The 11,805-nt window shown below is 31.8% G+C and overlaps 1 protein-coding gene across 1 annotated transcript; it reads left to right on the forward strand.

Annotated features, from left to right (window-relative positions):
- The first annotated feature begins 6,441 nt into the window (after positions 1-6,441).
- Positions 6,442-10,509, forward strand: LOC132741562 (uncharacterized). Its single transcript, XM_060729764.1, has 5 exons — positions 6,442-6,640; positions 8,517-8,587; positions 9,089-9,211; positions 9,521-9,549; positions 9,752-10,509. The coding sequence occupies exons 1-5, from the start codon at positions 6,580-6,582 to the stop codon at positions 9,912-9,914; spliced, it is 447 nt and encodes a 148-aa protein (XP_060585747.1). The 5' UTR covers positions 6,442-6,579; the 3' UTR covers positions 9,915-10,509.
- Positions 10,510-11,805: the final 1,296 nt, after the last annotated feature.

Consider the following 11,805-nt stretch of genomic DNA (forward strand, 5'->3'; position numbering starts at 1 on the left):
TTTATCCACTTGGTCTTTCTTTTTTATTTTTTTCTGACATATCTTACGATTTCTAAGTCTGTGAAAATGTAATCTTGCCATATTATTTTGATCCCATTTGTTGTAAACTGTATATGGTAGTAAATATAAAAGAACAGATTGCAAATAAAAACACATATTAATAATTCCCTACACATATTGTTTGTAAATAGATCGTTCTGTTTAGATATATATTCGATCCAATATTTTATTGAGCAAAACATAAATATCCATCGCCAATATATCATAGATACACTGGCGGTACAAATACAAAGAAAAAAAGCATACAGTCATGTTAACTTATTCTATCAAATTCTGCCGACAATAACAAAACAATAAGATACTAAATATGATGTTTAACATATATAAAACAAATTCTTATTACATTAGTCACGTCTGATATTGTTTTCGCGCCAAAAAGATAAGTTTTGTAAACGTATTTTGCAAGTTTATTGATAACATTACTGTGTCGACAATTTAAAAGAGATTTGAATTTAACAAACTTGGCCAAAAGCAAGCTGTCTGTAAAAAGGACATACTAAAAGAAAATGATAATCATTCTCTATACTTATCACATTACATTTATTGCATACATAAGTTGAACGTTTTCCCAAGTTTTTTTAAAATTTAATTTGACATTTTTGTAGTATAACATTGTAATGTCATTTTTAATAAAGTCAATTTTGGATGACTTATAGGTAAAAATCACAAGTTTTGAAATGCATGTAATAATGCCGTGTTACGGATAATCCTGAAAAGAAAGTTAACAATTCGGACATGCTTTTGTGCTTTTAAACGATGTCGTACCTTCGTGTTATCGCTTTTTCGCATCTTGAGGCAAATAGCGAAAATACAACATGGCGTTAATCAGCCACCATATTTTATAGAAAATTTGCATTCATAAACATGAAACAAATATGTTATCTGCCAAAGCACAAGTAAAACAGCCTTATTTCATGATGAAATGTGGATATGTCCTCGTTTGGGTTTTGGATGATTCAATTTTATTTTTTATCAGTGAACGTATAAACATTGTATCGCACGAGTTAACTTTATGAAATAAATATATCAAAATGAACAGTTATTTATCTAACATATGCTGAAATGCAGTTTCAAATCCCATTTGTCCTATCAACCATGAATTCTAAAATCTAGCTTGCCTACTTGAAATCTACGAAATCTACATTTGCATTTCAATACGCTCAAGAAACGTAAGTACAAAAATGTGCTTACGATGTAATATTTTGTTGAAAAAAGTTATCAGCGAAATTAACCATTAAAACATGTAGATCTTATACTCGAGTTAGGGAACTGTTACGTGAGATGCTTGTCGAAGTAGGCTTAAACCCTTATGATTATGGGACTTACAGTTTAAAACCAGCGCTGTTAATAATTTATGTGATAGACTTTTTAAGATAACAGATTTACATATTACAAATATAGCAAATTATTGATGGATATTCACCACAGTCAGCCGTCATATCTGATTATATTTGTACTGAAATAAGTTGATGCAACAGAAAAGTAATAAACTCAATCTATTTTAAGTCAGTTTCATTAAATGTTACGTCATTTGTATTTGCATAATGAAAAAAAAAATCGTGCATGACTCTTTGAGGTTTTAAAATAAATCATATTTTGTTTGTATTTCCTTGGTGACATCTGTTAAAAGCGACGAACATTAGTGAATTGTAGTTGATTTACTAATCAGTTTAAATCAAAGGGTGGTAAGGGAGCATATAAATGGTACATTTACATTTCAAAATGACTGATTTACCCTCACCAAGCTAAACAAATATATTGTTAAGACGTGTCAATTTTTCAGTTCGGAACAAATCATTGTACATGACGTAAGGTTACGTTAATTTTTGATGTATAAGCTTTATTAAACGTAAAGACTTACATGCTTTGTGATTTTGTTACTATACACGTAAAGTTATTTTGTTATTGCTGTCTTATTCGTATTTTTTCATTTTAAAGATTTAATTGCTAATTGATACAGTAATTGATACGTCCCTTTCCTCCCTTCTCCGTCCCTGTGTCCTACTAGGCGCCTTTCCGTTCAAATTTGTGTTCATATCTTATTGAAATACAACTTAGCAAAACCTCCAATCATCTTTATAATAAATAATATCCAATTTACCTCGAAGGAAAGAAATAATCAAATATTGATAATTACTTTAACTTGTACAAGTAACTATAATGGCCGCTTTTTTGAACTGAATAGGATTTCAATCATCCCTGTTTTATTTGGTACATAGCACTATATAGATACTATTTCAGTAAATTTGAACAAGCTAAACGTAATGTAGTATAGAAAATATTATCTAGTGTAAGAATGCCTGATTGTCTATTATGATGCATATGAAAATATGAGAAACGGATGATCCCTAAGAAGCAATGGAAGCACCAATACGTTCATTATTTGTATTACTTAAAGACTCAGTTAAAATTGAGTCAGTTATGTGAGTGAATAAAGTGACAACATAAAATCATCCATGCATTGGCTATATATAAAGGTAGATAAAGGAATTATTAATGTCATATTTTTGAATAGACCCAGTCCGGAATTAAGAATATTGTTTTTTTTTCAGCTATGAACTTAGGTACAAACAACTTTTTACAGTAACGGCTTAGAAAATAAACGAAACAGGTTGGCTTTTCTATTGTGACGGGTAGTGTACTGTGAAGGTATAGCGCTAAAATAAGTTTGTACCCACAGATTAGCTGTTAAAAAACCTACTTTGCCGAATTCCGGATAACGTCTGTTTCATTAAAGTCGTTCAGATTATAAATTACATATAATTTATTCTAGATATTTTTATTAAACCAATGTTTATGGAAAGTGTATATTATAGGATAAAAGAATGGTTGATTTTCGATTTTATTATCCCCAGTCATGTGTGGTTTGCTTATCATATTTAAACGCTTGGTCTTTATATCAGTTGCTATTTAATAAACTAAACTCAAACAAAAATAAAAAGAAATTAAAAAAAAAATTATTGAAGCAGCTTTGCTATTTGTTTACCTGAACTATTTTAGTTTTTATAATAGTGGGACTCTATTTTCGACACTTAGAGTGTTGGAAACAAAGATCCCGAAGGACCAGAAGAAAAAACATAACAGCACTTAAGTTAAATACGTGGCACTTGAAAACTGCTGTTGTGAAGTATAAAAATCTGGATAAAGTGTGATCCCTCGGGAGCATTTATCACGACAAATTTACATGAAAATTGCAGGTACACGAGGGAATAACATCCCTCACGCACCTTCTAACAACGGCTTTAGCGGTTATAAAATTTCAATGATTTTAATTTCGTAAGCATAAGTGTATACATTCACAATTTTAACATTCCTCAATAAAAAAGTTATATATTTATGTTTGTTTTATATAATAAGAACATTTAAGCAATACATTAAATCGAGTTGATTTTCGACCAATATTAAATGTTTACAAAAATTATACATTTTATCCTGTTGCCCATTTCTAACATTTCAAAACATATATTGTTTTGTTGTTATTCATCAAACACTGGCCTTTACCCATTTATACATTTCAAAACTTATTTTTTGTTGTTATTCATCAAACAGTAAGATTTTGATTAAGTAACCGGGTGAGAAATTTTGACAGGCTTGCATTTTCGACGTGCGCTTGCTATGTTATAAAAAGAGCATGAAAACACGAAGCTATCTGATTTGTTCGAGGGGGCGCAGCTCCCGAGTATAAATCAGATTAGCGAGTGTTTTTGTGTTGTTTCATTTTTGTATCATAGTTATTTGAACATAGTTATAAAAACACGTAACCTGTTGTCACAATACGATACTCAAGAAAAAGAAACCAATAAAGAGCATCTTGTATCATAGTTTGGAGACCTTTCTGTTGAAAATGTGTCAGGGTTAAATCGTATACATATTCAAAATGTACATGCACAGTGCGTTAACTGGAGTGCGGGTATGAGTTACTAATTTAGCGAAAATCTTCTCGCCAAAACAGTACGACATGTATATATTCCACTACTCGACAGTCAGATTTATGTGTACTACGCTCTGGAGTATTCGGTAATCGACATAGCTAAAAATAGCATTTTCATTGATTAAGCTTTACGGAAATAGCCGAACATTTTTCATTGGGTAAAAAAGATATTCATCCGCGAAATTTGTGATTGTAACCTCATATTTCTATTGACTACTCTAAACTTTTAATGCACTGTAATTCGTTAAATGCATACATTAAAAATTATTCTTTATTTTAAATTGCTGGTTTTTAAGCAGTTCTGAGTGATAACTACTTTGCGTTGTTTGGTCTGTTAGGAAAATTTGTGTTAGACCGTGGATGTTAGCTATGTATTTACTGATCTTGCGATCAGAAAATACAAAAACCGAATTTCTCGTCGTCTTCTATAACCCTATTATTAAATTAGCGTTTGATATATTAACTTAATAAGGGCAACGTTGACTGTAAATCGGTATAAGATTTTCTGCATCTTCGGTATTGTTTTTTTTATCACCTTTAGACATAACAGGACGCTTATAGTATCCAGGGTAATAGGTATTTACTTTGTATAAATACACTATAATCTTAATGGAATTTTGTTCTTTCAGAGGTAAATTGAAGGTATTAGAGTACTATAGTAAGTTTACATTTATTTTTCATATGAAATTAAACAGTATTTGGACATAACAAATTCATTATTTGATACACAAAGAACTTATAATTACAGAAGTCCAACATTCTGAAAATGAAATTACAATTGGATATTTAGTTTGTAGCAATGAAACGTACACATCCACCCAAAGGGTCGATATTCACACCATCTCGGGCTTCACTTGATTTATATAGATTTTTATAGGAAAAAGACGTTTAAGTCTTATTATATGAAAGCACAATTCCCAGAGCAATGATATTTTGTTTATAGAATAGACCTGTGGACCTTTACAATATATTGGCTCCTTCACGAGGGTCACTGGATTTATATGTACAAATTGGAAAATACATTTAAAAGAAGTCTTATTCTGTGACACTACAAGGACTAGGACTTTTCTGGCATTTAGAAATGACTTTAGAACCTCAAGAAACAATGATATATTAATAATAGATTATTTTCTTTTCGTCAATATTTTCCCTATCCTGGTGGCACTTAGTTAATATAGATTCATATAGGAAAACATATTTTATATTATTATGCAAAGCTTATATATATACTTAGAGCTTAAACATTTGGCATGTGACACTACCCTTTCAACATCCACAAGACCTTTATTAACCACAGCCCTGAAATAGGGTTACTTGATGAAAATAAACTTCTATAAGGAAACTCATATAAGTCTTATTTTGTGAAATTACTCAAAGATTTGATACAGGTAATTTACAGGTAGCAATGTTTAGTTTGACCTTTAGAAAAGTTACCTAAATAATGACCCTGAGGTAAAAATAAGCCCCAGCATTGTTGTCATTAAGTTTATTGAGACTTTTATTATAAACATATTTTGAATTATTTTTCCTACTTAACTATAAAATGATTCTAATACGACCCGGCATGATTTTCATCATAACATTTTTTTCTGATTTGTTTGGTTCTAATAGGTGTAATAATAATAATAATAATATAATTAATAAATAACAGATCTAATAGAATCATCATAATGATTTAGATCTTAAAAGAGACCTTTCCACAGTTTTTTGTTATTATAGATATACAAATTTATACACTTTTAATCCGTCTATCTGTTTATCCGTTCATCAGAATTTTGTTTCTGCGCAGGCTGTCCGGATCCATGCTAGTCGTAAAAATGTTGGTTTTGTCATGACACGGCTGATATTTGTTTCAAACTGTTCGTGCAAATCAGATTAATATACAATGTCGTCGGAAGCCTCCATCCATTTCTTAACACAATTCAAGTCTTTAACCATAATCAGTAAACCAGGCGTACTCGTTGCGTTAACACATGATTTATGATGACTGCAGTTCTGCGCCATTCGTATTCGTGGATTCCGACGAAGAGTTTTCATATGACTCTAGTATACTTTCACCTCAGACTGTTATTATTCATGCAAATACGCCACACTTCCGAAGTCGCCCGAAGCCAATCAAGTATGATTTTGAGTAATTAGCGATCTTTAAACATGCTTTTCCTCAGCTAAATGTTAATGCACAAACAACGTCTTGTAAATCTTAACATAATCGTTTTCTCTATACGTTTAATTATCAAATAAAGTTGGTTTTTTTTGGCTATTTCAAGGGACACAAAACATGCAAAATGCAAAATCTTATTTTTGCAACGAAGCAATAAGCCATATCTGAAATTAATCATGGCTATGAAGGTTGTCTGAAGATTTTTTTATTTCTTACTTGCCTTTAATGCATCTTTATATTATTATGTAAATTTTGTTAACGTAACTAAATTTGCTTTTAACTCTGAATATAGTCAGTGATAAGTTGGTAGTTGAGATATAAGTTCGCTACATTGATATCATTATACAAAACGGGGAACATTCTTGAGCACGAAAGAAGTTTGGACGAGGAAAACAGAAGGAATTAATTCTCGTACTCGTAAGCAAACATGTTTAAACTGCTGGCAGTGTGCTTATTCGCCTTTGCAATTGCAAAATGGAAACAAAATGGTAATTATATATATTTATTCTTATTCTATTAAAGGTCCACTGCACTACATTTATTACAATTAATTTGAATGCATTTATCTATTTATTTATTTATTTATTTATTTATTTTGCAAATGAAGGGACAGTATGGGATACAAACAAAGCGTTTATTGTATATTTGAGAAATTATAGTTTATCGGGAAAAAGTTAAATAAGGAAAGTAACATTGTTAGTTAATAGGATTCCAATATGTTTTTACATGATTGGCCAAGAGATATTTATCTAAAATTAAAAATATTAATGTACCAGTTGATGAAGCTCTCGACCCGTATGTTGTCTGCACTTTTTCAGATCATTTGCGTGCTTAAATCTTTCAGAATAAGTATTTAACTGTGAAAAGTGACCCAAAATTTAAAAGCGTTAGAAGGCTTTTCACTACTCTCATTGGGCTAGAATAGCACAAAATACGATATTCAACTTATTTCGAAACAAAGATCTACATTGAATTACCTTTTTGCATATCTCTCTGATTGAAGTGCCCCAGCTGATCTATGTAAAAGACTCAAAGTTTATGTATTTAGGTTTTTGTTTTATCTCAGTCGAGTTCCTTTAATGAGTAAAATACTGACGCTCTTAATAACACTAAACACCAACTTTCATTTCATCAACAAAATCATATAAAATTATTTTTAACGTTTTTATCAATTGAAATATAACAAACTACCATGACCTATGTATTTGTTATATGTATAAATTGTTCAAAATACATGTACTTACTTATCGAAATTATTCTGAGAAGGTAGAATTAAGTAAACTAGGTTCGTTCTCACAGTCATGATATATTTTTTTTTGTTTGGGTTTTACGTCACATCGACACAGTATAGGTCATATCGCGACGTTCCAGATTTACTGGTGGAGGAAGACCTTAGGTGCCCTTCCGTGCATTATTTCAGGCACGAACGGGCACCTGAGTAGAACCACCGACGTTCCGTAAGCTAGCTGGATAGCTTCCTCACATGAAAGAATCCAAAGTCCCTGTCCGGATTCGAACCCACAGCGATGAAGGGCAAGTTATTTGAAGTCAACGACCTTAACCACTCGGCCACGGACGCCCCCCAGTCATGTTATGAATCTTACCAAGATGTCATAACCGGATCTGTGACACAGATATAATTAAAACTTGTTGCCAACTAAAGACATCTTCTTAATGAGGAGAAAGCCATGAGCTTTTTGAGAAGCTCTCTCCTTATGTTTTCAATATCGATAAACAATTCCAATACTTTATAATTTAATACTTTCCCCTTGTTGCTGAAGGGTTGCCTTTAAGGTTTGCAATCATCGTTTATCCATGCGTGATCGTGAGTTTCGATTAAATGTGTCTATGCATATCTTAGTTCCAGTAGGCAAGGTGGTGTTGCCTTGAAGTTTGTAACACCCGAGGCTATTCAAAACAATCTTTTTTTTTGTTTCGGCACCATATAACCTGTACTGTGATGATGCGACGCAAAACCAAACAACCCAAACAAAAACTATCGCTGAAACAGGTTTTAGTAGTGATTGATCTATTCAGACCATGATAATCACATTTCTACGTAAAATGATAGTTTAGCATTATACCATGTCATTTTTAACTGTTAACTATCAATCACATGGGCTTTGACGAAACATTTCATTACTATTTTGTTTTTAATTTCATGTCTCTGAAAATATTCCTTATAAACTTTACCAATTTCTTTGGTGCCATAATCCAGCACATGTAATATAATTGGGGATTGATCTTAATAATATCATTTCTGAATAGTTTGACAAAAACCCTTCATACCTCTTGTTTGAGTCTTCTATCATCTTGACCACCCGAAATTTAACATTTTAAGTTTTATTTGCAATGTCATTTTAGTACAAGCAACAGGAGATCTGAATGCAGAAGAAATGCACCTACTCGATATGACAGAGGAAGGAGTAAAACAGGTATTTCTTTAAATTACAGAAAAATAAATAATGACTGCATTTTATTTGTACATGTTAACGGAACGTTGCGATGTTGCTGTTGCAGCACAGTGTTATAAGCATAATTATAAACATTCTTGTTTATTTATTAATTGTATAAAAAATTCTAAAAAATAAAATAATCAAAATGTTGTGTTTGATATATTTAGCCTAAACATAAAACGTAATTCGTTTTAAAAAAATCTAAGATATCATAATTAATAGGTTTGTTTGTTTTCTAAGCGATGAAAGACACTAACCGATTTAACATCATTAGAACATACTCCAGTACTCGGCAAATATGGGGACATTATTCTTTTTCCAACAGATGATATTATTGAATTAGAATACGTTCGCGATCTTAACAGGCACACGTTTAATCATATGAATACATGACGACGCATAAACATCAAAAACGGTTGTTTTGTTTTTATCATTATTTTTTTTTCTTCAAATTAAGCTAAATAATTATGTTCTATACAGGTCAATAGTGATTCTGATTACTGTTCTGCTGGTGGATTTGGTGTTGATGAAAGGCAGGCATGCTGCGAACAAAGGTGCAGAGACATGGACTGTGTTACAAGATGCCTCTTGGATCAAGATAAGGTAACCTTGTTAGTTATAACAAAAAAAAATAACAGGTCACATGACTTCGTAAAAAGGCGTGTCTTATTCATAGTAGTTATTTAGGTTTGCCTGATAGATTTCAATAAACTGTTTAAATCAAGTGGTTCGTGGTTCCTTACTGTCTGATCCATATTTTCATCAAGGATTTTTTTATCTTTCTTTTTTCAATTACTAACGTTTTAGATCTGTTTGCAGTTCCCAAAGGGGCGTATTTTTAAAACAATATATATACATGTACTATTTCTTAACTGTGAAACCATGGTTTTTGAAGCATATTTACTATTTCAGAGACTAGCTACAGGTATCCAAATATTTAGGTAAGTTTGTTTTTGTTTAAATATTTACATATAATAATTACATATACCCTATTTTTTTTAAAGGAAATAGAATCATAAATTTGTAAAATTGTTGCAAGCTGCTGAATTTAAAGTAAACCAACGATCAATACTAACACCGAAATACAAGGTTGAATGTATTTTAGCAAATACATTAATCTAGTATATCTTTTTTATTTCTCAGTTATAATGGAAATGGTACAGAGAAGAGAGGATCTGTAGGATATATGACATCGGTAAGGACTATGAGTATTGGTCGGAGAAGTTCATACCTTTGTTCAAAGAGAAGATCACACTCCCGAAATGCTGCACGTTTATCACGACATAGCCGTGTCGAGAAATTTTGAGTTTATTGTACATGACTTGAAATTTGAAAGAGAATGTTTTTTGAGTGACCGATAGATAATTCATGTAATTATATTCTAGTAGAGCCTTTTCTTTGCCCCCTCTCTTCCATTCACACTCTCAGCGCATACTATTTAAACGTAAAATAGTGCTCTTAGTCTGTATGTGCAAAATTGCGTATTACAAATTGTATATAGAGATTGTAATCGTTTAATTGGCCATATTTTTCAAAACCATTCCATTTTCTTTGTTTATCAAGAGAATTGCCTAACACCTAAATACATTCTATGAAAGGTAGTTCTTTTTATGTAGTACTATGATTTAACTTAAATTATATCAGAACTTACTTCACCTTGTGTATCATAAATACTATTGACACTTTGAATTATTTCTTTTTGATATATCAGTTATTGCTCTTATAATTGTATGCAAGTTTTTAAACAGATTTTGTTTCATTTTACTTTGTGATATTGACATACGTCTCGACTAAAGATTATAAGAACTCTCTATTGTTGTACATTAGAAAACGTGATGTTTCCAATTTTGCACTTATAAGTGTAATTTATTAGATTCTGTCAAATAAATATATGGATGCTATTTCATGAGTGTATGTTCAATACTGAATTTATTGAACGAGTTGAAAGAAAACAATATAATGCAAACCTCTGGTTGGCGGCTGATTTGGAACGCTTTTGTGCGTTTGGCGTGCTTCCGCTAGAGACAGGACGACAAGAAGACAGCGTGACAACACGCTGTTTGGCGCTTTGTCGTGTTGTCGCTAGCGACCAGACGAAAAAGGCGATAACGATATAGACATATATATATATATCGATAACGCAACGGGCAATGTACCAAATCAGCCACCATACTCTGACGAGCATCATATTATTTTATTCAATGAGTCCAATAAATATAAACCAACAGAAATTAAGTATTCTCTTTGTTTGTTTGTTTGTTTGTTTTGGGTTTTACGTCACATCGAAACAGTATAGGTCATATCGCGACGTTCCAGCTTTACTGGTGGAGGAAGACCTCAGGTGCCCTTTCGTGCATTATTTCAGGCACGAACGGGCACCTGAGTAGAACCACCGACGTTCCGTAAGCTAGCTGGATAGCTTCCTCACATGAAAGAATCCAAAGCCCCTGTCGGGATTCGAACCCACAGAGGTGAGGGGCAAGTGGTTTGTAGTCAACGACCTTAACCACTCGGCCACGGACGCCCCAAGTATTCTCTTTATCACATACCCAAAATAAGGAGTGTTAAAATTACAAAAGATTCATTTATCATTGACGCGCCTGCAGTGTAATGCTAACATTAAGCTCGTCTTTACAATATGTTTGTATAACGCAAATGACGTAATGTCAAAATATATATACCGTTTCTACGCAGTTGCATAATCGGCACGGGTATATGATAAATTTCTTAAAGTACATTGGTCTATTATGGAAGGTCTGTAATACGATGCATTATTACATGGAAAGTATTTAGTATCGACACAATACAAAACAAACTACGAACGAAATATAGAGTGATGTTGTCGGCAAGTGTGCGATACATGATCCAATATTACAAATATTTTTATAGCAGATAATAAAATGTTCCATAACAAGATATTATTCTTTAGCACTTTTATCAACATGACTTTTTCAAGTAATATTATATAAGAATATCCAAATGATACATTTATTTTGTTTCAAATATTCTATCAATACTTAAATTAATGGAAAGTATGCCCATTTCAAACCAATCCATGTTAAATAACCCCTTAAATGTTTATAATTTTTGTTATGTACTAGTTTTGGAGGTTACGTATTGCATAATATCAATACTTTCGAATTTAGAAACTATGATACTCTATCTCACAGTGTCAATGACAAATCAATTATCCCTCA

The sequence above is a fragment of the Ruditapes philippinarum genome, unplaced genomic scaffold (assembly GCF_026571515.1).
Source record: "Ruditapes philippinarum isolate M1 unplaced genomic scaffold, ASM2657151v2 ctg5983_1_1_1_1, whole genome shotgun sequence".
Lineage (NCBI taxonomy): Eukaryota > Metazoa > Mollusca > Bivalvia > Venerida > Veneridae > Ruditapes > Ruditapes philippinarum.